The sequence below is a fragment of the Alexandromys fortis genome, unplaced genomic scaffold (assembly GCF_014885135.2).
Source record: "Alexandromys fortis isolate MF-2015 unplaced genomic scaffold, M_Fortis_MF-2015_v1.1 scaffold_59, whole genome shotgun sequence".
In the NCBI taxonomy this organism is placed as follows: Eukaryota; Metazoa; Chordata; class Mammalia; order Rodentia; family Cricetidae; genus Alexandromys; species Alexandromys fortis.
The window spans coordinates 9,391,688-9,419,669 of record NW_026067943.1 but is presented as its reverse complement, the minus strand read 5'-3'; the positions used below and the strand labels follow the sequence as shown (position 1 = coordinate 9,419,669).

At 40.3% G+C, this 27,982-nt stretch overlaps 1 protein-coding gene across 11 annotated transcripts in view; it reads left to right on the top strand.

Annotated features, from left to right (window-relative positions):
* The window catches only part of Erc1 (ELKS/RAB6-interacting/CAST family member 1), a 351,181-nt gene that overhangs the window by 284,108 nt on the left and 39,091 nt on the right, over positions 1-27,982 (top strand). For 6 of the 11 annotated variants that reach the window (XM_050148588.1, XM_050148589.1, XM_050148584.1 and 3 more), the window contains one exon: positions 5,394-5,492. In XM_050148588.1, the coding sequence (XP_050004545.1) occupies positions 5,394-5,492 (99 nt within the window). Of the gene's footprint in view, positions 1-5,393; positions 5,493-6,915; positions 6,983-27,982 lie in introns of all 11 variants that reach the window. The other 5 variants (XM_050148591.1, XM_050148596.1, XM_050148595.1 and 2 more) reach the window with 1 other exon arrangement.

The following is a 27,982-nucleotide window of genomic DNA, read 5'->3' as shown; positions in this document are numbered from 1 at the left end:
TATTTAGAAGGCAATTTGACAACATTTCCATTCATCCAAACAATGATAGTAGGTTCCCCTAGGATCTTTGCCCTACTAAGCCATGGATTTTGGGCTAGGTTTTCAGTGTGGAACAACATACTAAATATGTAGATTCTTACCTATCAGATTGACTGTTCACGCTCTGTACTACATATAGAGATCTCTTCTAACTCAAGTAAAATTGTGTAAAGAAACACTAAAGATCTAATATGAACCAAACTTGATGAAAGTTACCATTTTTGATTTATTTTCTTTCTCTATAAAGAAAAAAAATGTTGGATAAAAAGTCTTTCTAGCCAGCCAAGAAAATAGAGCTAGTTACAGGTTTAAAGCCTTTCATTATGAATTAAATTTGGAATGGGAGTCTTTTGCCAATAAAAATAGTGGAGAATAAGCCTTTAAAGCTACATACATAATGTAGAATCCTGAGTTACCATCATTTTTCATGTTTAAGAAATGATGACAAGAAAAATCTTTTCCAGTATTTTTGATCCATGGTTTGTTTAACTAACAGACAAGGGGCTTTTGGATTTAAAGGGCTAGCTTTATTCAAAATTTAAAAATCAGCATGTATACAGATCATACAATTTTTTTCTCGTCATTATTCTCTATACGATACTAAACATTTATATTGACATTAAGTATATAGAAGAATACGCATAGATTATATGCGTCTACTATGTCATTTTATATAAAGGACCTGAATGTCCTCAGGCTTTGGTATCTATGGAGGAGGGAGTCTTGGAGATTAGAACCAGTTCTCCACTGATACCAAAGTATGATTTTCAATTCAAATATGGACTAAGGTACTATATTGTATGGTGTGTTGGTCTCGTTTTTCACTTTCAGTGTGTTATTTTAATACACATATATGTATACATGTATAAATAATTTTAGTTTCATTTTTACTTGTGCACCAAGAGTGGCCACATTTGCATATTCTCTTTTGTGTTCACTATGAATAAGGCAAAGAAACTGACAGCAGTGTCAGTGTTGGGACTGGTGATTCCCTAGCTGGGCATTCAGTTCCTTCATGTAAATTTCTGTACTTTGAACATGACTGAAGTTCTAGAGCAGGGTGAGAAATATCTCCATGTGTCCCTCACTCTCCCTGGAATCCTTTGGCAGCCTACTTCAAGTCTGTGTCTCACTAACATGGGTTTGCACCAATATTCTCCTTCTTGCCTGCTCACGCAGCTCTGCCTGCTGCCCAGTTCCAAAGTCACTCCTTTGGACTATCAGCCTGTTATCACATCCCCTGGTCCCAGTTACCACATCTATTAGTCATCTTCTATTCCATAAAAATCCTCTCTCCGTCACACAATAATTATTATTTCAGGAATTGAGGAATAGCTTAACCTATGGCTCCATTTAGAGCCTCTTGTAAGTTAGTAGTCAGACTGATGGCCATATCTACAGTCATCTATTGGCCATTCATCTCTTTATTAGGACTATCAGATGTTTAAGATGGGCAAAGAACCACAACTTCACAGAATGCAGAATAAACAAAAGTCACACACCTGAAAATAATATTCCCCAGTGAACAGGACAGTGCAGAAGGACAACTGCACAGTCTCGTGTCCCTTTTCTTTTTGTCAGAGCGCGATATTTTAACAGTGGTACATCTGGTGTCCCACAGGTCTCTCTGAAAGAGTGGTACATCTTTTAGTCTGGTAAACAGAGCCTGCAATAGCTTATAAGAAAAATCCTTTCCTTTTAAACATCAGGCTTATTTATATTTTTTTTTTTTTCTGTTTTATCCTCTTTCTTGGCTTACCTGCTTTTCTTTAGTTTCTGTAACACCTCTCATTCAGGCATTAGCGTGTAGTTATGTCTCTGTTAGGGTTTACTGTTGCTGTGAAGAGAGACCTTGACCACAGCAACTCTTTTTCTTCATTACCCTTTCTTCCTCTCCCCTTCTCTCCTATCCTCTCCCATGATCCTCATGGCCCCAATTTACTCAAGAGATCTTGTCTTTTTCTACTTCCCATGTACATTATTAGATTCATGTATATCTCTCTTAGTCTCTTAGGGTCCTCTTTGTTGTCTAGGTTTTGTTTTTGGTTTTTTGGGTTTTGGTTTGTTTTTTTTTTTGGCTTTATGTCTAAAAGCCACTTATGAGTGAGCACATGTGATATTTGTCTTTGTGGGTCTGGGTTACCTCACTCAGTATGATGTTTTCTAGATCCATCCACTTGCCTGCAAATTTCAAAATGTCATTTTTTTTCCTGCTGTGTAGTACTCCATTCACATTCTTCAGTCGAGGGCATTTAGGTTGTTTCCAGGTTCTGGCTATGACAAACAAAGCTTCTATGAACACGGCTGAGCTCATGTCCTTGTGGTACAATTGAGCATCCTTTGGGTATATACCCAAAAGTGGCATTGCTGGATCTTGATGAAGGTTGTTTCCTAATATTCTGATAAATTGCCACACTGAAATCCAAAGCGACTGTACCAGTTTGCATTCCCACCAGCAATGCAGAAGTGTTCCCTTTTCCCCACATCCTCTCCAGCAGAAGTTGTCATCAGTGTTTTTGATCCTGGCCATTCTTACAGGTATAAAATGTAATCTCAAAGTTGTTTTGATTTGCATTTCTCTGATGACTGAGGATGTTGAGCATTTCTTTAAGTGTCTTTAAGCCATTTTAGATTCCTCTGTTAAGAGTTCTCTGTTTAGGTCTGTACCCCATTTTTATTAGATTATTTGTTCTTTTGATGACCAATTTCTTGAGTTCTTTGTATATTTTGGAGATCAGCCCTCTGTCCGACGTGGGGTTAGTGAAGATCTTTTCCCATTCTGTAGGCTGTCATTTTGTCTTGTTGACCATGTCCTTTGCTTTAGAGAAGCTTTTCAGTTTCAGGAGGTCCCATTTATTAATTGTTTCTCTCAGTGTCTCTGCTACTGGGGTTATATTTAGGAAACGGTCTTCTGTGCCAATGTATTTAAGTTTGACCCTAAAGTTCTTGCCCCAAGGCTTCATTAGGTATTTCTGTAAATATTTGGGGGGGAAGATAATGAAAATGCTCTTAATTCACCAAGAAATGTGTTAAGAGATAAACAGTCCAATTTTGACAAAGCCAGATGAGTAGGAAAATGAGACAGTGTCTCCTGCCAGAGATGAAATTCCCTGTGCAATAGAATGGTGTTTCAAATACCGTACATATAGAAAAAGGCACCAAACAAGGGTAAATCAGAAGTGTTCCCTTTTATGTGTTCACTACTAGGAGGAGGCTGAGTGGATATACTTAGTTATTAGTTACTGTCTGTTGCTGTGTAAAGACCACAGCCCCAAACCAGTTATGGAAGAAGTTTAATTTGGCTTACATTCCAGAGGGATGAGAGCCCATTATGGCAGGGAAGCAGGGCAGCAAGCGGCAGGAATGGCAGCAGGAGCAGGAAGCTGAGAGACCACATCTTTACCTTAGACACAAAGCAGACAGAATTAACTGAAAGTAGACAATGCTATGTACTCTCAAAGTCCACGCCCAGTGACATCCTTCCCCCAGCAAGGCTGTACCTCTTTTTTTTTTAAATATTTATTTATTTATTATGTATACAATATTATGTCTGTGTGTATGTCTGCAGGCCAGAAGAGGGCACCAGACCCCATTCCAGATGGTTGTGAGCCACCATGTGGTTGCTGGGAATTGAACTCAGGACCTTTGGAAGAGCAGGCAATGCTCTTAACCTCTGAGCCATCTCTCCAGCCCAAGCCTGTACCTCTTAAACCTCCCCAAAACAGCGCCTCCAGCTGAGCCTAAGGCAGAACAGCTCCTTAAACCACAACACTTAGATATTAATAGAGATTATTGCTCATTAGAGGAATCATGGGCAATCTTTCTTTAACGTTATTCTTTAGATTGTGTTCATAGTCAATATTTAAAAACCATACAATATGAGCAAGACTTTCGTGCTTTAAAGCCTTATTTGAACACTATTTTTTTATTAGTGTAGCATGCATTACTTACTTTTGTGTATTCTGGCTCACAAAGTGACTTTCGAAGATCTTAGGGTAGCACTCATTTACCCAGGTGCTCAGTCACCACTTCTTTTTAGCAAAGATGGAGGATTGGAAAGGATTTTAGAACAGTATTTGATTATTTTCAAACCTAAATTACTTATTGATGGCTGTTAAATTCTATACGTGTAACTTCTCTCCTTGTCACCTGCTTTTTAATTCTCTTAGATTTTTCTAGGTGATCGTATTATTTCATTTTAAGTAATAACTTCTTCCCAGATATTTATGATCTTAATATTTATATAAAATCTACCCAAAACTGAATAGCTGTTTATAAAGATGATAAGTCAGTTATTAGATACATGAAAATGAGTCCTACCTAAATATAACTAAAAAAAATCAAAGTTGCAGAATACCATGTGTAGTACAATCTAGTCTTATTTAGCAATATTAAAAAGTACTGTATAAAGTGCTTGCTTTGATTGAGGCTTGTCTTCCCTGCACAGTTACCTACCTATCTTAGCTCAAACGACCATAACAAATACCATAGAACGGGTGACCAAAACAGTGTTTGTCTGTGTCTCATGAATAATAAAAACCCAGAGCCAGATATTGGGGTTCAAACTGAAGATGAGAAAAGTAAAGCATCTAGCCACTAGACAGACCTTTTAACAAATCTTCAGACCAAAAGGGTGGGATCCTGTCTCCACGAATCCTCAGACTCCACACCCACTGAGTTCCTGTCTCTTCTCCTTCATATTCCTCTCTCTGTCTAGCCACATCACTCCTGTCTCCATCTCCCTAGTGCTGGGATTAAAGGTGTGAACCACCACCACTTGGACCTGTTTCTGGACAGGTCAAGAGTAGCCCAGGGTAGCCTTGAACTCACAGAGATTCTTCTGCCTCTGTCTCCTGAGTCACGGGATTAAAGGTGTGTGCCACCACTCCCTGGCCTTTAGTGGCTTAGCTTTACCTCATGCAAGCTTTATTTATTAAGATACAAATAAAATAATCCCTGTTTGTTCAAGGTCTAGAGGTATGAGGGTCCAGTATCTCTGCTGACTCCTGATGAGCCCTCTCTTCCTTACCTACAGAGACTTCTTCTCTGTGTTCTCCTAGAGGAGATGGGTGACTCATTTGTGCTTGGAACACAGCCTTAATCACAAGCAAAATTAGGAGTCCACCCTTTGACTTCCCTGAGTCCTTGTCTCTAGATGAGGTGACATTGGGGTTAGGGCTTCAGTACGGATAGCTTTGACTAAACCCTTGGCAGTATCCTCTCAGAGTCCGTGTTTAATTGATTTCATTGTGGACAGGACTAGCTGCATGCTCATGGAAGTCTTTAAGGTACTTGTTGCCCTACCGTTCATTATAGAGATTTTATCTCAATTTAAACTATGAATTTCTTTTTAGACACAAAATCGGATGAAACTAATGGCTGACAACTATGAGGATGACCACTTCAAAGCCTCCCGTTCCAATCAGACGAACCATAAACCCTCCCCAGACCAGGTAAGACTGTGCTGGAATATCTCTTTTTTTTTTAAAACAGTATGCTCTCATATTCATAAATTTAGTGGTAGCACATTGCAAATTCTAGGTTATAGATTTAGAAGAAGAATCTCAGGTTTTTCTCAAATAATTCCTGTATAAAAAATTGATGGTTCTGAATATGTTATGAACATATGCTTCAATTGTTTATAAAGACTTTATTAAATAATTACATTGAAATGAGAAAAACATGAGTCCTACTTTTCTCATTGAAGAATTGATTCCTTGTTAAGGAACAAGACTTTTCACAAGCTCAGCAAGGCACAGCTCAGGATAAAAATTATTTCTTGTCGAATTACAAAGTATATGGCCTGCCCATCTTCTGTGGAAGGTACAGCTGAAGACAGGGATGTGCCTAAGTGATCAGTAGTTTGCCTAGCATGTGCAAGGCCCTAAATTGAATTTTCAGTACCGCAAAAAATTAAAAGTGATAGGTGAAACTTAATTTGAAACTTAATTTCTTCCCTTTGATTTTTGGTGGACCCCTTCAGCATGACACTCTCAAGGGATATTGTTGCCTTCAGCTTGCTACCAATACAAAACAGACATTGATGAAACTGAAAATTGCAACAATTTTTAAAGAAGGTGAAACCTTCCCAAGATCTCAAGTGTGATGAACAGGGAAGAGCATTGAGCACATTACCTCATATCTCTGTGCTCAAAATCAGTTCCAGCATCTCTGTCACACCCAGCCTTAAAATGTATAAAAAATAAAGCGAAGGGGAAAAACAATAGCCAAGTCATTACATCCATATGACTGCAAAGTCATGGAAAACTCCCCTGATAAACATCTCCACCAAGTGACAGCTCTAGATTTTCTTAGAGTTGTCATAGAATTCGTGTAGATGAAAGTAGCAGCTGATATCCAAATTGTTATTCTTTCCAAGACTCAGAAGGAATGGTTCTATACGATGACCAAGTCAGCTGAGACACAGCTAAGACTTTAGAGGGAAAACAGAATCAACCTCATGTAAAATAGAGAGCTGTGTTCTTGGTGTCCCCCTACCTAGAAACCACTGTCTGTTCTGCCTGCTTCCTGCTCCTGGAATTCAGACTGCCTGGCCTCTGCATGAAGCATGTCAGATATTTCCCATGGAAAAGGTTTAGATATGAGGTGGAGGTTATTGGCGTGGGGAGGCAAACAGACCTTACCTCTGACCTGATGAATTTTGCACGTCCATCTCTGGGAAAGGTAGAAGAGTAACCATGGAACCATAAACTAATTACTAATTTGTAGTTGGGACTAGAATCTAATGTTTAAAAAAAAAAGCCAAGAACTTCTTTTCTGCTGCATTATGTTTATGCCTTTGTTTTAATACTAACCAACTCTTTTTCATCCCCATGCTGCCCTGGGGCATTGTTCCCATGTCATCTCTCCCCGTAGGATGAGGAGGAGGGTATATGGGCATAGCCAATCAGATGCTCTTAGTTCAGCCATTTTGTTCAGAACGGTGAGAAACAGCTTTTCTTAACTACGGCAATGATTTTGTTTGCATTTTTCTTTCTCCATCATCACCTTCACATCTCGCTCTGTACAGTCATGAACTTCCTGTGTGCTTTCTGCTCCTTCATTTTCACATGACTCTTGTGTGGATTGCTGTGCTTTTGACATAGTGGGGTGTGGATTTGTGGCTTTATTTCTTTCTCTGTGTTAATAGTCACATTTATAATTTCTTTCTATACATTTTGGACAGAACTTCCAGGGCATGTAACTAAATTTCTCCAGTTAGTGATATTTATTGCTAGATCACCCTCTCTCCAGTGATCTCACGGTGTCCTGGCTATTAACGTATCGCACACTGACGTGGAGGGCAGACAGTGTGCTGCGAGCTATGCTGTGCCTCCTCGTGGTCCTCTCTGCCTATGGGAGACACTGGGTTCTGAGGGTCGGCTCCTGGGCTATCCCTAGGGCTTTGACATTACTCTTACAATATCAATAAAGAAAAGGAGGCACAAAGGAATAAAAGAGGGGTTTTTGTTTTGTTTTTTAGCAAAAAAAAATTATTTAAATTCCTTTTCATAGATTGCTGCTGTGTTCAGCAGCTGCCAGGACACTATCTAGATTCTCCTAAAAGGCCAGTTGCCTGGAAACCATAGTCCAGTTGTGTCAGTGTCTTCCTTTGCTCTGATGCCCTTGAGGTTTGACTCAGGAAATCAGTTTCTAGGAAATGATCAGTGTGATTACTAAGCTCACATCCTCGTGGCCTTGCATCCGCTGGACACACTGCCCATGCTGATGTGGAGTCAGTTCTCCCTGAAATGTCTGTCTTTATGTTAAACTGCTAAAAACTGTAACTTTGTCAACCTCTGAATATTGAACACAGCCGAGAAGGATAAGAGGTAAGTTGTTGAACTGCCAGCTTTCAGTGTGACTTTTAGCAGCAGTGTGAAATGATCAGTATCAACCAGAAAGTGTGTTGCAAGTCAGAGAAAGCTAAAAATGAAAGGAAATCTATGTTCTGACTGTCTGCGCGCCGCAGGGGCATGCATTTGTCACCACGAGGCATGTAGGAGCCACATGATAGCTGTAGTTTCGCAGTCACTTGTAAGTGAATATGATTCTACTTTATATGAACAGAGCTGTCCTACTTGCAGGCCTTATTCTAGTCAATGATAATAAATACATTATTTTGGGAAACAAGGTTACTAGGTAATTTCAACAGGAGATTGAAAAATAAACAAGCCATCTCATGTCCCGGGCCCAGAGTCTGTATTTCTATGTCTGCTGCTTTGTTGGAGCGGCTTCTGTAATGCGCTTCTTCTGTTCTTGCACTTACCCCTTCCCAGCTGTGCTCATAGGGGCCGACTGCACCTGCTTCTGCCGGCAGCTGCACAGCACCTTTGCGGCTATCTGGCCAGACCTGTCGTTTTTACAGAACCAGACCTCATACTCTCTGAACACAGCCCCAAACTGTATGTGGTGAAACATTTTACCTAAGAAAATACAAGGGCTGGGGTTGTGATGGATTTCTGTAAAGCCAGAGCTTGGAAAGCTGAGGCAGAAAGATTCTACGTTCTGGGTCATCTTGGGCTATACAGCAAGACAGTGTCTTAAAAACACAGTCAAGATTTGCACGAGTGATCCATAAAGCACTACACAAGTCTTGGCTTTTTTCTCTCCTGCACTTATTTCTTTGCTGTTTCTACAGAGAATAGATTTTTCTCAACAAAATTTTGAATTTGAAATTGATACTTCCTTACCAACTTAGGAACTTAAAGTTTTGTCTAAAACATTTTCTAAGACACCACTCACTGGCAAAGCTTGAGCCTAAAGTAGACACCATCTGTGATCAGAACTGAAAGGTCAGAATTGGGCCAGATTGGGGGCTGCAGAGTCTAAGGGTTCCGAGTATAGGCTTTGAACAGAGTCTGTTCAGTACTTACAGTAGCACCTGCTGCTGGGTGTGACCTCTCTACCCTGACTTGCCCTGTAAGAGACAGTGATGGTAAGAAGTAGAGAGATGGTGTGAGACATGGAACCAGACTGCAAGGTCTGGCATCTAGACCTTAACTCTGTTGCCTAGGGAGAGTGGGGTCACCTCTGCAGTGGTTTCTTTACCTAGTGCATGAGTTTCTCAGTGTTTGTTTCTGTTTGTTAATGTGTTAATGTACAGTACCATCAGCAGTTTCTTACGTCCCCAAGCACTGTACTTTGTGGATGTGTTACTATTTCACTACTGTTAATTTAGATCTCACACATCATTAATTTAGATCTTACTCTGAGAATAAGTTTTCAGTGACTATTAGTTATTCTTGTTGGGAATATCATCATCAAAGTATATTGTCTTCATTTCAGAGCTGAGACTATGTGGCTGGGAAATTTAGAAGTTGTAACTCAAGGGCCCCAGGCATTTCTGTGTTCTACGATGAGTAACTAGAAACTGTTCTTAAGTGGTAACCAAGACAAATTTCATTACCGAAAGTTTGATGTCATGTATGTTGAGGAGGAATATTTTCCTTTAGGAAAACATCTCATAGGCTGGCAAGATTGCTCAGTTGGTGAAGATACTTGCTAAGCAAGCGTGGCAACCAGAATTCTATCTCCCTAAGCACACATATGGCAGAGGAAGAAAACCAGCTTCTCAGAGTCGTCTGCTGACTCCACATGTGTTCCATGGTATACACAGCAATAGTAATAATTAAAAGAAGACACTTTTAAGTTTTGTTAAGAGATTTCCAATAACATATTCTTTATCAGTGATGTTTTCTTTAAAAGAATACGTTCAGTCAGTATCAGTGACACGTTTGCCTATCAGAGGACATCAAACAATAGGACATCTGGCCACCTTAGCCACCCTAGTGGAAAGTACCAGAACGAAGATGTACTGGCTAGTTTTGTGTCAACTGGACACAAGCTAGAGAGGAGAGAGCTTCAATTGAGAAAAGGCCTCCATAAGATTTAGTTGTAGGGCATTTTCTTAATTAGTGGTTTATGGGGGAGAGACCAGCCCATTGTAGGTGGCACCACCCCTGGGCTGGTGGATCTGGGTTCTATAAGAAAGCAGACTGAGCAAGCTATGGGAAGCAAGCCAGTAAGCAGCCCCCTCTATGGCCTCTGGATCAGCCCTTGCCTCTGGTTTCCTGTTTGAGTTCCTGTCCTGAGTTCTTAGAGTGATGAACACCAATATGGAAGTGTAAGCCAAATAAACCCTTTTTTCCCCCAACTTGATTGTGGTCATGGTGTTTCATCACAGCCACAGAAACCCTAACTAAGATAAAAGGTTTCTTGTCTGAATTAGCTTGTTCATGTTGCTCTCTGTCCCTTCACTCTGTCTTTTCTTCTTCCTTGACAATAGAATATCGGGCCAATGAATGCACTGATATTAATATGATTACATTTCCATTCCTGTTATCTAGAACAATGCCTGTGTATAATACAGTTTAATAGATATATACGCACAAATTAAAATACATGTGATTATAAAATAGAAAATATACATAATATATATAAACCACCTTCTAACATTTACAAAATCTAGGGAAGAAGAAATAATTTACATTGAAACAAAGTACACAGAAATGGCTCTGAAGCACATACTGGTTACTACCATTGCTATTATAAAAGAACATGCAGAACAAAGTGTCTGGATCTCAGAACCTCAGAGAAATGTCGGGGATGGAAAGGAAGCTGTAAAGAAACCCTAAGAGTTGGCTCCTGCAATTTCGTCCCAGCTGCAGCAGAGTGAGTGTAACTCAAAAGTATGTTCTGTATGTTCTGACTGCCATGTGCACATTTAAGGGAAAAAAACTTCTCTTCATGTAGCCTGTGGCTCATTGCTGTGAAAATTAGCCTCATGTTCTTTAGGGACTTCGTCCTCTCAAGTAAAGTAAGTCCTTATCATAGCCCATAAAAGTTAGTCTTGCTAGGGGCTGGAGAGATGGCTCAGAGGTTAAGAGCACTGGCTGCTCTTCCAGAGGTCCTGAGTTCAATTCCCAGCAACTACATGTTGGCTCACAACCATCTGTACTGAGATCTGGCGCCCTCCTCTGGCATGTGGGCATACATCGAGGCAGAATGTATACAAATAAATAAATAAATCTTAAAGAGCTAGTCCAGGACGGGCTCCAAAACCACAGAGAAACCCTGTCTCGAAAAACCAAAAAAAAAAAAAAGTTAGTCTTGCTGTGGAAACCCTCAGTGTCTAAAGTGTGGAAATGGGGTTATATGTATATCAGAAAAGCACGAAAGTGTTTCAGAGCAAGATTTGGGACAATGGGTTTCAGGATGTAAGGTGAAAGATGCTGCAAGTATCATCACTGCTTTTGAGATTGTTTTACAAGTCCCCTATTTCAGTTTCCTTTGGGTCTCTTCTATGGGTGCCCATTGTTCCCTTATTTGTTGGACACTCTCTGATTTAGGATCACTATTGCTGTAATGAAACACCATGACCAAAATCAACATGGAAAGGAACTCACTCACAGTTCCACGTAACAGTTGCCATCAAAAGCAGTGAGGGCAGGAAGGAACTCAGAGGCCAGAGCTCATGCAGAGGCCATGGAAGGGTGCTGAATACTGGCTTGTTCCTTGTGGCTTGCTCAGCTTGCTATCATGTAGAACCCAGGACCACCAGCCCAGGGATGTTCCCACCCATAATGGGCTGGGCCCTCCCCATCAATCACTAGTTAGGAAAATGCCCTATAGACGTCTTACAGCCTGAGACATTTTCTCAATTGAGGTTCCTTCCTCTGATAACTCTAATTTGTGTCAAGTTGACAGAAAACTAGCCAGTATGGCACATACCAAAAGTATTCTGGTTGCCATAGTTCTGCCCTTTGTAATTGTTAAATCTTTAGAAAGTCTGTCTGTAGATAGAAATGTTTAAATAAGTCAGCAGAATTGATTGTAGTGCAGGAGTGTCCAACCTTTGGCTTCGCTTGGCCACATTGAATAAAAAATAGTGGTCTTGGGCCATACATTAAATATATGGGCAGTATCAAAAGATAATCAGGATGGTCTGTGTAATTTTTGTGATATCTATCACTACAAATAACTAAAGAAGTCCTCACATAGTCCCAATTATATGGCACCTCATGCAGAGTCTTTTAAAATCATCAAGCAATTCCCAAATTTATAATTGTAATGCCTGTGTTACTTACTCTCTACGGTACAGTTCAAGCTACTGTACTGTTCGCGAGCTAGGCAAGGGCCTGGAGATTAAAGGAACACACAAGAGACGTGGGTCATCCGTGAAGAGAGAAGGCCAAATGCCATTTAGTCAAGCTTAGGAAAAACCTTATGTACCTAGCTGCTGCACAATGGAAATCCCCCCAGGCAGGTGGAAAATTACAAGGCCCAAGAGTAAACAAAACCAACCCCTAAGCTAACCACCAGTGGGGGCAGAAAGAGCACAGGAACAAACAGGATGTTTAGCCGAAAATTGCAACAAGATGTTTGGCCAGAAACTGCAAGCCATCCTCAATTTGAGTCCCAGGAGGAGGGGTAGACCTGTGGGTCCTACAGTAATCACTAATAAAACAAACATATGTAATATAAGTCCCATTGGATTTTTTATTACAAAAGTAAAAATATAGCCAGGTGGTAGGGATATACATTTTTAATTCCAGCACTCGGGAGGCAGAGGCAGGTGGATCTCTGAGTTCAAGGCCAGCCTGGTCAACAATGCAAGTTCTAGGACAGCCAGGGCTACACAGAGCAACCCTGTCTCAAAAAAATGAGGAAAAAAAAGCAATATGTTATAAAACTAGTTGGATGTTTGGCCTTGTGTTTGAGAAACAAATACAGCAATATCTGGTTAAGTGAAAGCAGTTGCAGTCCTCAGTGCGTTCTCAAGGTATTCCTGAAGCATTTTCCCTTGCCCTTCATTCTGTGCGCATGCACGTGTATGTGCACATGTGAATGCACACTGCATGCATGTGGAGACCAGAGACTGACTCTGGGCATCCTTCTTCTTCCATAGCTCGAGACAAACTATTTCAGTGAACCTAGAGCTCCCTTATTTAGCTAGTCTAAATAGTCATTTTGTGAATGCGGAGATTACAGGTGGGCTCCCACTCAGGTTTTACCAGGATGCTGAGGATCTGAATTCCAGTCCTCATATATATGGGCCAATCATTTTATGAGTCATTTCCCCAGCCTTTGGTGTGCTTCATTTGTGAAAACAGTTATTCACAGATTCAGGTACCTGGGAGTTTCCCAGAACCACCATTTTTAAAAGGCCAAGTATGTTAGTGTGTGCTTATAATCCCAGAACTGGGGAGGCAGAGACAGGCTGATCCCTGGGGCTTGCTGATCAGTGAGCCCATTCGGTTTGGTGAACCCCAGACATGCTGTCTCAAAAGACAAGGTACCTGGTGACTGAAGAATGGCAGTTGAGATTGTCCTCTGCCTCCACGTGGACATGCACATGTGTATACACAAACAGTTGTTCACGCTCAAGTATAGGCATAGGCTTCTCAAGGGAGAGTTGTACTTAACAATGGCTGCTTGTGTGAGTTTTGCTTTTGAAAGTTGTGCTTTCATATGAGTTAAAAGATTGAAGTAAAAATATTTTAGTATACTTATTTTGTTAAAAATTGCTTTCCTTAGTGGTGAGTATCCCCGCCTGTCACGCGGGAGACCGGGGTTCAATTCCCCGACGGGGAACCAAAAAAAAAAAAAATTGCTTTCCTTTCAAGAAAAAAAATGTAGCCAGGAAGTGGTAGCATACGCCTTTGATCCCAGCACTTGGGAGGCAGAGGCAAGCAAATCTCTGTGAGTTCGAGGCCAGCCTGGTTTACAAGAGCTAGTTCCAGGACAGGCTCCAAAGATACAGTTAAACCCTGTCTCAGAAAACAAAACAAAAAAAAAAAAAAAGAAAGAAAGAAAAGAAAGGAAAGGAAGGAAGGAAGAAAGAAAGAAATGTATGTGTTGGTACATACATGGTACATACATATGTATATACAGGTACCTGTAGAGTGCAGAAGGGTATATTGGATCCCCTGGAGCTAAAGTTACAGGCATTGTGAGCCACCTGATGTGGATTCTGGGAACTGAACTCCAGGCCTCTGCAAGAGCAGCAAGAGCTAACTGCTGAGTCACAGAACTTTCCTGTAGTAAATGAGATTATAAGGTGACTAGTGAGATGCATTATAGAGTCTTACAAATAAGAAATAAGGGCTGGAGAGATGGTTCAGTAGGTGCTGAACCATCAGTGCTGTTCAAGGATGAGGACTTGCATTTGGATACTAGCACCCACATTAATGCCAGACCCTAGCACTGGGACAGAGAGGAAGACAGGTAGGTCTCTGGAGTTCTCTAGTCAGCCATTCTAGCCAAACCAGTGAGCTTCAGATTTATTGAAGAGACCCTGTCTCAAAAATTAAGGTGGATTAAGTTAAAGTATAACATTCATTGACCCCTGACCTACACATATAAACACCCACACACACACACACATTCAGGATACACACAACAAAGTAAGATAAGCACATGGTCCAAAGAGCTAGGTTTGATGCGTGCACCTTTGGAGAAAAGACATGGGTCTCTGTGACTCTGAGCCAGCCTAGTCTACATAATGAGTTCTAGGACAGCCAGGGCTGCATAGTGAGACCCTGTTTCCAAAGGGGAGAAGAAAAAATAGTCAAAGAAATCCTTACTATATATAGGTTAACAGAAAGCAAAGACATTTTTAATTTTTTTAATAAATATTATTTCCCCTTCCTTTCCTCTCTCCAATCCTTCCAATGCATTGCCCCTTGTTTTTTTCTCAAATTCATGGCCTCCTTTCCCTCAAAAAGAAAAAAAAAAGAAAAAGATATATGATTTTGCTGACTTTTGAAATTACATTATTTAAACAACTTAAAAGATTATGTTAAAGTGTTCTGGTATATTTGCTCTTAACTACAAAGCCTTTGGCACGTTCTTTTTTTCTTGGAACAAAATTAAGACAGCATGTCACTCTGAACCTAAGCTGGCCCTAGTACTCACTAACTAACCCAGATTAGCCTCAAGTTTACAGCAATCCTCTTGTCTCAACCTCTCCAGTGCTGGGATTACAAGTCTATACTACCAAGCTTGGGTCATAGGTAATTTCTTGGGTTTGTTATACAGGTATATAAACTGATAAGATGAAAACATAGGTCAAAGAGGTCAAGAGAATCATAATGTTAAGGTAACAGAAATCAAGGCATGCTTTGACTGTGTCTTAAGAGTTTCTATTGCTATGAAGAGACACTATAATAAGGGCAACTCTTATAAAGGGTAATGGCTAATTGGGGTGATTTACTTAACAGTTTCAGAGGTTCAGTTCACTTTCATCATGGTGGGACATGGCAGCATGCAGGCAGACATGGTCTAGAAAAGGAATTGAGAGTTCTACATCTTGATCTACAGGCAACAGGAAGTGAACTGAATCCCACACTGGGTATAACTTGAGCATAGGAGTCCTCAAAGCCCATCCCCACAGTGACACACTTCCTCCAATAAGGCCATACCTCTTAGTAGTGCCACGCCCTATGAGATTATAGGATCAATTACATTCAAACTACCACAGACTATAAACATATTTCCTAGTCTTTATTATCCAGTTGATTTTCAGACAATAGATAAACAGGCATCTTTATCTTCTCCAATCCCCTTAATTTTCTCTTTATAACTTGCCTCAATTTCCCCTTCTGAGACTTTAATTCCCTATCTTTGAAGGTTAATGCTGGCCTGAGTTCCATTTTCTAAAGCTTCTACATGCTAAGTAGGGATATAGACTCTTTCTATGCAGGAAATTAGAAGTCTCAGTCTATCCAAGCTTGAAGCCAGAGGACCATCATTTAATGAGAATTTAGTGGAAACAGTGTCATTACTGAAAACATCAGACTGCAACAGCAATAAGCATACAGCAGATGATTGAACCAAACCTAACCTAGCACCAAAGTAAGGCAGAACTTGACAGATTTAATTTAATCCTGGAGGACTGGAGGCCAAGCTGTCAGGTATACATCCATGTATGCATCCATGGTGGTTTACCCTGGTGGCACAGGTTCCCTCTGTGCTTGTCAAATATCTAATTTTGTAAGAACTGTCTCCATCCTCTTCACTTTTGAGCTTAAGAATGAGATCCCTTGAGTTATAAAAAGAAATTTAGAAACATATTTTTAGTTGTATACTGAGAATATAGCTAAACAGGAGCAATTCCAAAAAGGAATCCAACTAGATTAGAAGGAGACTGTTGCATGATTATATATGATTATATGAGCAGTTCCTGAAAGTCCGGTCAGAGCTACTGTTTACAAATGGGACTCCCTTGGTGCCCAAGCTTCAACAAGCAGTGCTCTCGTACCTATAGTTAGAAACATTCTCTATATCCACACGTATGTATAGCTGGAGAAACAAGCTGTGGGTTCTGTTATGTCCCCAAGCTTACTTATAAAGACTGCCAGTGTCACATCTTGTCTTCCTACCACTTAGAAGGCAAAATGTTTTTCTAAACATTTTCTAAAACAGGAATTCCCAAAGTTTGAAACTAATATCAGGTTCCCTTCCACAAATGCATTTACAAAGTTCCTGCTTTATCAAGTAAGGTAAAGAACAAAATCCTCACACCAACAAGAAAAAAAAATCTGTCATAACAGGAGTTTCCAAGGCACCTTGGCAGTTTCCTATATTTTTTGTGTGCCAAGGCCTCAGAAAGAAACCCCAGACAGTTGTGTTTTAATTTCTTAAGTCACCATACAAGGAGTAGGTCTCACTATGGCATTTCCTTACATACACGCCACCATGCTTTGCTTATATTCATTGCCCTTCCCCTTAACACCTACCAGCCTCTGGTGCCTTTTTTCTGCTCTCACCTTGTATGTATCCTATGGCCTCTCTTCCTCCCTCTCCTCGTCTCTGATTGCCCCCGTCCTGCTTTCATGATCTACACACATGTGCATGCACACACACGCAAGTGTAAGTCAAGAGTCTGCATGTGGGAGAAAATGTGGTATTTGTTTTTCCCATTCTGGCTTATTTCACTTAGCATAATGAGTTCCAAGTCCATTCATTTTCCTGCAAATATCAAGATTTTATTTTTTTTATAGCTAATAAAATTCCATGTCACATTTTCTTTGTCCACTCATCTGTTGATAGATTTCTAGGCTGGTTCCATTTCCTAGCTATTGTAAAAAATGAAGTAATGAATATAGATATACAAATAGCAGTTCTATTTTTAATTCTTGAGGAACCTCCACTCCAACTTCCACAATGGCTACCAACATTGTATAGGGTCCCTTTCTCCCCATGTTCTCACCGGCATTTCCTGTCATTTATCTTTTTGAAAGCCACTCTTACTGGGTGAAATTGATTCTCAAAGAAGTTTTAATTTTCATTTCCCTGATAGCTAAGGTTGTTAAACTCTTTTCAAATATTTGTTGACCTTTTATATTTCATCATGTAGCCCATTTATTGATCGGATGATGTGAGGTTTTCTTGTTTAGTTTTTTTTTGCAGTTTTAGTATACATGTTGGATGTGTGATTAGCAAAGATTTATTCACTTAGCTCATAATTTCTTTTGTACAGAAGCTTTTTAATTTCATATCATCCCTCTTCTTAGTTCCTGAGATCATTTCTTGTGTTGGGGGTCCTTTTCAGAAATTCCTTGCTGTGCCTATTGTCTTGAAGTGCTTTGTTTATCTGCACTTCTAGCAGTTTGAAAATTTCAGGTATTCCATTAAGGTCATTGGTTCCTTTTTAGTTGATTTTGTGTTGGGTGAGAGATGAAGGTCTAGTTTTTGGTTTTCTGTGTGTCTATATTCAGTTAAATCAGCATTATTTGTTGAAGAGTGTGTCTTTCTTATGCCTTTCTTTACCATTATGTGGTTTTAGCCATGTGGGTTTATTTCTAAACTCTCAATTCCGTTGGTCAGATATCTGCTCTATGCCAATACCTTGTAGATTTTGTTTGCTCTGTAGTATTACTCGGTGATATAGCTTCAGCGCTGTCTGTCTTTCTGCCTAGGATTGCTTAGGCTATTCTGGACTTTTTGTGTTTCCATATGAATTTTAGAGTTCTTTTTTCTGACTCCATGGAAATACGATTGGTGATTTGGTGATGGTTGTGTTAAATCTGTAGCTCAGTTTGGCAGTACAGCCATTTTTACAGTTCTCACTTTGCCAATCCGTGACCATGGACAGTCTTTCCATCTTGCGGTGTCTTCAGTTCCTTTATCCCATGTCTCCAGGAGACCAGAAAGGAAGCAGCCTTGCTCTTCCTCCTAGATACTCCGATCCTCTCTGTCAGAGGCTGCCTGGGCTGTGTAAACTGCTGTGGCCTTTTGTGTTTGAGATAACACTACAGTGCGCACAGTGGCTTTTACACCAGGAAGACAGAAAGAAGAGAAAAAGGGTTTCCAGCAATCTTGATACAATCTCAGTTGCCATTTTGCTGTCCAGAGGTAGTATTTTTATTGAGATGTTATTGTTGTGATGTATGCACAATAATGCACCAACACTTCCCACTTACTTCTTTAATGAAATATTACATCTTATCTATGAAACTGAAAGCAATCTTTCTTTAACTTCCTGTACAAGACATTTGCATAGTTTCTGTGGCCGTTTGGCCTGGTGGTAAAGGAGCTTTGCCTTTAGACCTGTACTGATACCCTCAGCTCATGCGTAACTGCCTGCAAATCTCTTAACACCTTTGAGCACAGCTTCTCCTCTGCCAGTCAGTAATAGAACTTGTGTGGTAAACTAGAAAGAGAGTCCTGAGAAGAAAGGAAGGACTGTTGAGGGAGGTGGGAAATAGAGTAGGAAACTAACCGGGAGACCAAGTGGGAGCTGCAGGGAAAGGGACAGAGAAGAGCAAAATATAATGAAATGTACGTGTTGAAACTCATTATTTTATGTATTAACCTAAAATAATAAATGGATGAATGCATCTCACGTTAAATGATACTGTGGGGATTAAATGTACTCACTTATACCATGCATGTTACCCTTTGCCAGGCACCCAGAAAGTGTTCAGTAGTAGCAGTAAGTACAGCATTGATTGGTGCTGATGGTTATACAGCTTTCAGATATCCCTGCTACTGTTTGCTTTGTCCATGCTTCCTGTGCCCTGTTATAAAATTCACTCTTCTGATCACCCGTAAATCCTAGACCTGGTCATCAGTTTTTTCTCCCTAAAATGTAATCGTACAAAGTGCTAATCTTCTTCTTGAGCCTCTGGATTAATCCCCAGAGAGCTAGACACCACCTCAGCAGCTCCATTGCTGTTTCCTTGAGGGACTGCAGTGGATGAGCTACAGGTACTAGGACCTGCCTAATTACCTCCGAGAAACACCCTACAAGACATAGTTTTTTTTACCCCCTTCATCAAGAATTTTATCACGTCTATATACTGTGGTTCACAGACACATCCTACATTCTTGTGGTTGCTACTATATGATTTAAGGACATTTTGTTCTTTAACTCATTTGATGTATTAGAAATAATAGTATTTTAAGCATCTCTGAAGCATATGCACTCAGATTCATGAATTCATATCATAACGATGAATATTTGACGAATGAAAAAGTTACCTTACTCTTCCTGGTATTATTTATGACTTGGGCATTCTTCCTAAACAACCAGATATCCTTGACATTGTGCAAAATGAAACCCTTCACATCCTAATTGTTTTTCACAATCGTCTGAAAATACCAAGCCCCTGCCAAACTCATAGATTTTTACAGAATGAAAATATTAGCAGGGTTTGTGATATATATCAGTGGCTCTGGATCCAGTCCCAGCACTGCTCCCCACCCATGGAGGAGTAGCATCTGTTTTTAATGTTTTTGTTTCACCTCACTCCCCAACAAGTTATTATCTAATCTGACACCACTTACATGTAAGTGCACTAGGCTGATCATCCAATACTTGCTGCCCATTCTAGCATATTGTATATTAAGTCCAGCACCCAGTCCCTTAGGTTATCATCCAGTACAACCTTTTTAATTCTATTTTGAAAGACAGGTCTACACTTGCCTATAATGTGACATTATTTTGTCTGGTGATGCTGCAGACGTTTATTAGTTGACTCCTGTCTTTTTTTTTTTCTTATCTGCACTCTTAAACAGCAGTTTTCTTATAGTGGGGCTCTGCGGCTTTACTTTTGTTAACTTGTCCTTGACTCCCCACAGTTTCTTTTCTATGCATCCTCTCTGTTAGGATTCTTATGTATTTGTGGTTAAAAAACATTTTCTTAGACACAAAACTGTATCATCAACCAAAACAGAAGAGCCCTTCTCCGTGATGTGTCTTCCTCTTCCTGATGCTAGGATAAGACCACATTTCCAGCTGGGTCTGGCAGTCAGTGTTCCTGGGATAAATTAAATGAGCACAGTTGATTGAGGTATAACTGGACTGGATCACTGCCTTCCCATTATGCCAAAAGATCAAAGCAGTGTACAAATAGAGGCTTAGTCTAGAAAATATTCAAAGCAGATGGCTCATTCTTTCAGTGAAAATTCAGGTTTTAAGGCACAACACTGATTAACCAGACTTCATTGAAAGATGGTCAACTCTGTTTTTTCCTAGATTTCAAGACGAATCACAAACTTAGTCTGAGGTGTTTGGCAAGCTTAGAATGGCCTTCACAGCCTTCCCTGAGACTAGGATATAAGTTACTCAGAGTTTGTTTTTAGCACTTCTGAATATCAAATGGAACATCTTAAATTTGGTCATATAGTCATTTTGTTGGTTGGTCAGTATGTTAAAATCTAGCATTCATATTGTTATAATCTTTAGGAACTGAATCAGGCTGTTTAACACTGTATTCCACATTTTAACAAGTTGAAACCATGTTTCGCACACTCCTTTACCATTTACACCTGGGTCTTCAGTTTCAAGTAGAAGAATCCAATTAATATATGTGGTTTAAACCTTTTAATTATTCTGGTTTAAAACTGACTGTAGTGAGAAATAAAATTAATTCACAAATATTTCCTGGGCATATTCTATGTACCTGTGATGTACCAGGTCCATGGGGAGTAAATAAATGTTTCAAGACCATTAAACACTACACAACAGATTTTCTACAACAAGGGAAATGTTACAAATTACAGTGGGAAACCCCAGATTCCCACAAAAGACTCAGTTGTTCACAGGGAATATGATACTTGAGCTGACCCTCAGAGAAGCAAAGGACATTTTCCAGACAGATAGATATGACTTTGTACAGGACATGGACAGCACTGCAAAGGCATAGAAGCATAAGCTGTACAATGCAGTTAGTGTTGTCTCTACAAGAGTTCAGCGTAGATAGTTCTGTGGGTCCGCAGCCATTATCTTTTGCTACACAGCACATTACATCAAAACATGACAACCTAAGAGAACACCAAACATTCATTTGTTTGCAGATCTTGTTTTATTTTGTAAATGTGAACATTTTGCCTACATGTATACATTGTTTCTGCCTTGAGCCCAAGGAGGGCAGCAGCAGATGTCAGATCCCATTGGAATTACAGACAGTTGTGAGCCTCTATAGGGGTGTTGGAAACCAAAGCCACGTTCTCTTGAAAAGCAGCAAGTGTTCTTAACCACTGAGCCATCTCTCCAGCCCCCATAAACATGTATTATCTTTGTTTTATGGAATACTACTTCTTACTTGGGATCTCATGGAGTGGAGGCAAGATATCACTGGGGGCTGCATTTATCTACAACATTGCCTTGGGCTGGAGCATTCTGCTGGCACCCACAGTTAATGCCGAGCTTATATAGGAAGCTTCAGTTCTTCATCTTTTTTACTTCTATGGCTTTGTGACTTAGCCTAATATTAGTGTCCTAAGAGGCAAGAGCAGGCAAACCCATGTTGCCTTTTATGATCTAGTATCAAAACTTATCATCTCCTCTGCCATGCTTGTCTTAGAAGGGGGTCACTAAGAATTTCCCACATTTAATGGAACAGAAGAACTTAGGCATCACTGATGGAAACACAAAAGACAAGCATATGAACTCATTTTTAAACCACGACAGTATGGCAGAAAGAGGAATAAGCCCCAGACTGATACAGCCATTAGCAACAGGTTGCTAGCAAAAACTTTATCATGGGGCTGAGGAAATGGTTGAGTGGTTAAAGGTACTTGCCACTCAAGTATGAAGACCATATTTTGGATTCATAGAAGCTACCATAAATGCTGGAAGGGATGGTGGCCTTCTTTTAATTCCAGCCTCAGAGAATAGAGACAAAGATTGTCAGAAGAAACTGGCAAGCCAGACTAGCCATATTGGCAAGCTCTGGGTTTGAGAGACCCCGCCCTTTGAATGAGGTGAAAGAATGATCCAAGGATGGTGCTCAACAGCAGCATCAGCTCAGGAGTCCACGTGGACATTAATGCATGTGGGTTTGCACACATAGCCCACAGTTGCGTCTATACATGTGCCAAAATGTTCTTATACACGTGCAGAACCATATATAAAAAAGGAAAAAAAAAGACCTTAGCATGTCATTGTGGTCTGAATAAAAAAGACAGGAAAGGCAATTAAAGGCATCCTGCCTTGGTGGGAAGTCTTATCAATGGTAGCATTTTCATCACCAAGAAGCTTTGGTCCTTCCAAAAAAAAAAAAAAAAAAAAAAAAAGTCCAGATCATTTTGAGGGTTTCATATTTACAAGAGAGCACTATCTAAAAGCCCATTTGTAGTTCAGAAAATGCACTTGTCCATAGCCTGCATATTCTGCATTTGGTTAGGGAGAGAAATGTCAGGTGTTACGTTCCTAGTATAGCAACTGAGCTTCAGTCTTTTCAAGTCTCCACTCAGGTCTTGAACTCAGACAGTAGATGGCTTACATGACTATGAACATTTCTCCCATCACTTGTGTTCTATGCCAAAGAGATCACAGACTCTAGAGAGTTTAGATCTCATGAGTGTTTTAGAAGTGTTTAACCTCAAGAACATTTGAATGGGGGATCTAGAACCTATTTTCCAATATTTAACTCAGGTTATACCAACCAGTATCAAGGCATTTATGCTGGAAGCTTTCTGGAGCTAATGTTAATACAACACAATTCTCTGTTAATTTTGTATGTGTGCGATTTAAAACATCCAGTTTTTCTTTTTATATTTTTGTTATTTAAAGTAAATTTTAAATTTAAATGTATTGTGACCATATTCTTCCTCTCCTCCCCCTGCCACTTATCCAACTTAAGTTCTTACTCAAAAAAAAAAAAATGAAAACTCAATCAAACAACAAAACCCAAGGGGAGGGGACCAATGTGGAGTCCAGTGTATGTTGGTCAACTACTCCTGAACATAAGGCCTGTCCTGGAGTGGTTGATATACTCTATTGGAGAAAGCTGATTTTCTCTCTCCCAGCAGGTATAATTGACAATTCAGTTAGCCTTTACCCTTGTGGCTAGGTTTTCATTCATTCATTCATTTTTTAAAATATAGCAAAATAAAATAGGCTAAAATAAAACAAAAGCTGTTATATGGAAGTTGGACAAGGCAAACCAACAGAAGAAAAAGAACCCAAAAGAAAGCATAAGACTTCCACTCCTTCACACACTGGGCCATCCCATAAAAACTCTAAACTGGAAGTCATAATATATACACAGAGGACCTGGTGCAGACCATTGTAGACCCTGTGCACGCTACTTCTGTCTCTGTTCAGGTGAGTTTTGTTCATGTGTATTTAGAAGGCTTTGTTTTTTTTGGTGTCCTCCATCCCCTCTAGGCCTTAAACCCTTTCTGCCTCCTCTTCTGCTGAGTTTCCTGTACTCTGTGGGGAAAGATTTGATGGAGACATCCCATTTAGGGCTAAGTGTTCCAAGGTTTCTTACTCTCTGCATCATGTATGGCTGTGGATCTCTGTATTTGTTCTCATCTGACCAACATGTTTGCTTTGTGTCAATACCATACTGTCTTTATTTCTATAGCTCTGCAGTACAACTTGAAATCTAGGGTGGTGGTACCCCCAGCAGTTCTTTTATTATTCAAGATTTTTTGAGCTATCCTGAATTTTTGTGTTTCCATATGAAGCTAAAAATTGCCCTTTCAAGATCTTTGAAGAATTATGTTGGAATTTTGATGGGATTGTGTTGAATCTGTAGATTGCTTTTGGTAAGATGTCCATTTTTACTATATCAATCCTTCCGATCAATGAGCAGGGGAGATTTTCCCATCTTCTGTTCTTCAGTTTCTCTCTCCAGTGACCTGATAAAGTTATACTTTGTTGTTATTACTATTCTTTTTTATACTTAAACTATATCATGATTCTATTTATCAGTAAGGATTTTACTTTAGTCATTTCTTTTTATCCCATTACCAAATCTAAATTCTCATGTAGTCACTACTACTGTTGATAACATTAATACTTGTTATAGATTTTTAAAATGTAAGTATTTATGAACTAATCAATGAAAAATTATAAAACTTTCTTCTCTAATGTTAGTGTCTCTATTTTCTGACATTGGTCTGTTGTAAGAATTTGCAAATTTTTTTTTATTTTTTTCTTATTTTTATGTGTATGGGTATTTTGCCTACATGTGTATTTATGCATCACATACCCACAGAGGCCAGAAGAATCTCAGATTTGCTAAGACTAGAGTCATAGATGCTAGTAAATTGCTGTGTTGGTGCTGGGAATCAAAACAGGGGCCTCTGGAAGGGCAGCCAGGGCTCTTAGCCACCACCAACCTGTCTCTCCAGCCCATGGATTTACAAGTATTTTCTGAAGATGTAAATAATAAATGTTTTATACTTTGCAGATCCCATACTATCTACTAGAATATTTGGCTTATCTGTCATAGTGTTGAAAGCAGCCATAGACAATACATAAGCAAATGAGTGTGGCTATGAATTAATAAAACTGGATAGATTCTACAATGGGTTTTTATATAATTCATGTGTGTAGCACAAAATATTCTTCAGATTTTTCTTTTAGCCATTTGAAAATGTAAAAACTACTTAGACTTGGTGGTACAAGCCTGTAAACCCAGCACTTGCAAAGCTCAGGTAGGGGAGTCATGAGTTTGAAGTCAACCTAAGCTACATAGGAAGGAAGGCCCTGTTTCCAAAAGAGAAAAGTATATATAGCAGCCTTAACTCAGGGCCATACAGAAACAGACAGCAGTACTAGATCTGGTCCAGAAACTGTAATTTTCCAGTTCCTGGTTTCCTCTGTTCCTTCTCCTGTCCTTAGTGCAGCTGAGCACTGGAGTGTCTTTTATGTGTACTAGTATCCTCACAGAACAGCCATAAACATTTCCATCGTGGACAATGAGCCCTAGCTGATGATTATTGTAGATGCTAATCAAGTGTCTCTACCAGAGTTGTAGGCTCTTCGCTAGTGTATGGTAGATCCTAGAATCAAGCCAATCCCTCTGCCTCCAGAACCTGAGCTTACCTTCCCCACAGCCTTACATTGCTTAGCTGTTCTGCACTATTTCAGAGTCCCTAAGATTGTATAGCATATAACATGACAGAGGGCAGCTGTACACACATTTGTTCTTTCTTTCCCTCTCTCCCTGTCTCCTCTCTCTCTCTCTCTCTCTCTCTCTCTTCCTTGAACTCCACTCCCCCCCCCCACATGCCAGAAGGCAGCCTCTGAAACTGGATACCCAGTAGTTAGTGTATGATGTCATTACCCGAGGGTCTGCCTGCTTTTGGCCACTGTGTTTAAATAACCATTTCTAGCCACAGCCACATCGTCCATGCTGCTTTATTTCACTGATCTTAAAAAAATGGAGAGTACTTTGCTAGGCACAGCACACCTAGATTTCCATCGCTGAGGAGTCTGAGGCAGATTGAAGGCTACCCTAGACAACATAGAGAGACTGGAGAGACAGACACACACACACTACCACTGTGCTAAACAGGCTGGGAGTTGCTAAAATCCACATTAGCTGTTGCCATAGCAGTGTCCAAAGTAAATTCACCTCTGTTCTGTCTATTTTGTTTGTTTTGTGACAGGGTATTTTTATGTAGACCAGGCTGGTCTCAAACTCTTGGCAGGCTCAGCCTCAGCTCCCTGAGTGCTGGGATTACAGGTGTGAATGACCACACCCAGCTCAACACAGCTCTTTATTAAATTCATAGGTTACAAAGCATCATCTAAGTTAATTTAATTTTAGGACAACTAATAAAATGTCATGAGTATAGTAAACAGCCAAGCAAACAGCTATGCTTTCCTAGAGTTACAAGTTGTCATGGCTCCAAAACATGCCAGGGCACAGCAGAAGCACCTGTTTTGAGAAGCCCGGCCTCAACTGGCCAGACTCTGTTTCCCATGCTGGCACTGGGTGTGCATCTTTAGTGACGTGTGAGCCTTGTGCTTGGTTCTGCTTCACAGAACTGTATGATTGTTAAGATAGCCTGTTAACAAAACCAGAGGAAGTTAAAACTGTTCATGTGTACCACTGAACTTTGAACTGAAGATGTTTGAGGAGAACCCATCACCTTAGAATAGCTTTTCAGTATCTTTGAAATGATGCATATTTGGAATGTGTAATTGGGTTACTAGCTGATATATGTGGGATATGTAAATGGGTTTATTAGCTATATATGTGACAGAATTCTATCAGACCCAGGGCTTGGTGAAATGGACAAGGTAGAGAGGCTTGATCCTCTTGATCCTGTGGATGGCCCGAGCACAGTTTGAATTCCTGTCAGCCATAGAATCTCTTAAAGAGTATAGCTGTTGAAGCCCACAATGCACCCTAGGATAAAGACACTCTTGGAACCGCCAGAATGGCTCAGAGGCTAATGGCTGTTGCTGTCAAGCCTGAGGACCTGTGTTGTGTGGAGCAGCGGGCTGCCTGTTGTGTGGAGCAGTGGGCCGCTTCTGCCACCCAGCTAGCTTTACCCAAAATAATTACACGGAAACTGTATTCTTTTAAACACTGCCGGGCCCATTAGTTCCAGCCTCTTATTGGCTAGCTCTTACATATTGATCTAACCCATTTCTAATAATCTGTGTAGCCCACGAGGTGGCTTACCAGGGAAGATCTTAACCTGCGGCTGTGTCGGGTGGGAGATACATGGCAACTGCCTGACTCGGCTTCTTTCTCCCAGCATTCTGTTTTGTTTACTCCGCCTACCTAATTTTCTGTCCTATCAGGCCAAGCAGTTTCTTTATTAGTTAACCAATGAAAGCAACAGATAAGATACAAGACCCACCTCCATCAGACCTGAGTAAAATGTCTGGGACTGACATGGTGTAAAAAGAGAATGCTAACCTCCACATTTTTCACTTGACACATTCCCAACCCAAAACATACAATAGATCGGTGGATGTATGGATGGGTGGGCGGGGTCTAGAGCCATGTAGAGGAGTGGCTTTGTTGCTTAAAACAAGCAAACAAATAAAATTAACTCCTTCTTTGGGCTAGAAAGATGGCTTCAGAGGTTAAGATTGCTGGCTAGTCTCACAGAGGCCCTGGGTTCGGTTCGGGTGGGTGGGTGGATGGATAGACAGACAGACAGTTGAGACAGCTAACTAAGTTTGGTAGTGCTTGTCTGAAATCTCAGTACTTGGGAGGTGGAAATAAGAGGATCTAAGAGTTCAGTGCCATCTTCAGCTGCATAGTTAATTCAAAGCTAGCTTAAACTGTGAGATTCTATCTTGAGGAAGAGCAGGAGTCCCTCAGAGTTATGGTATACATATGTAAGCATGTTGCTTAAAGCATGTAGACTGCAAGGCACCCAGCTAGTTGTTGCTGAGCACGCAAGTTACTTTTCCTCTTGCTGTGATAAATACCCTGACCGCAACAGAAGGAAGATTTACAGTGCAGAGTCAGTTTGCCACAGAGAGACGCTGGAGGAAGCTGGGAGCCACTTCTCACTTGACATCTTCACTCAGGAAGCAGTGAACAAGGCATGGAGATTGATGCTTAGCTAGATTTCTCCTCTTTTTGCAGTCTAGGACATGAGCCTAGGGATTAGTGCTGCCCATCCTAAATGTGGGACTTCCCACCTCAGTTAACTTAACCCTTGTAGACTTGACCAAAAGCTAGCCTATCTAGATCATCCTTCTCAGATGTGCCCAAAGGCTGCC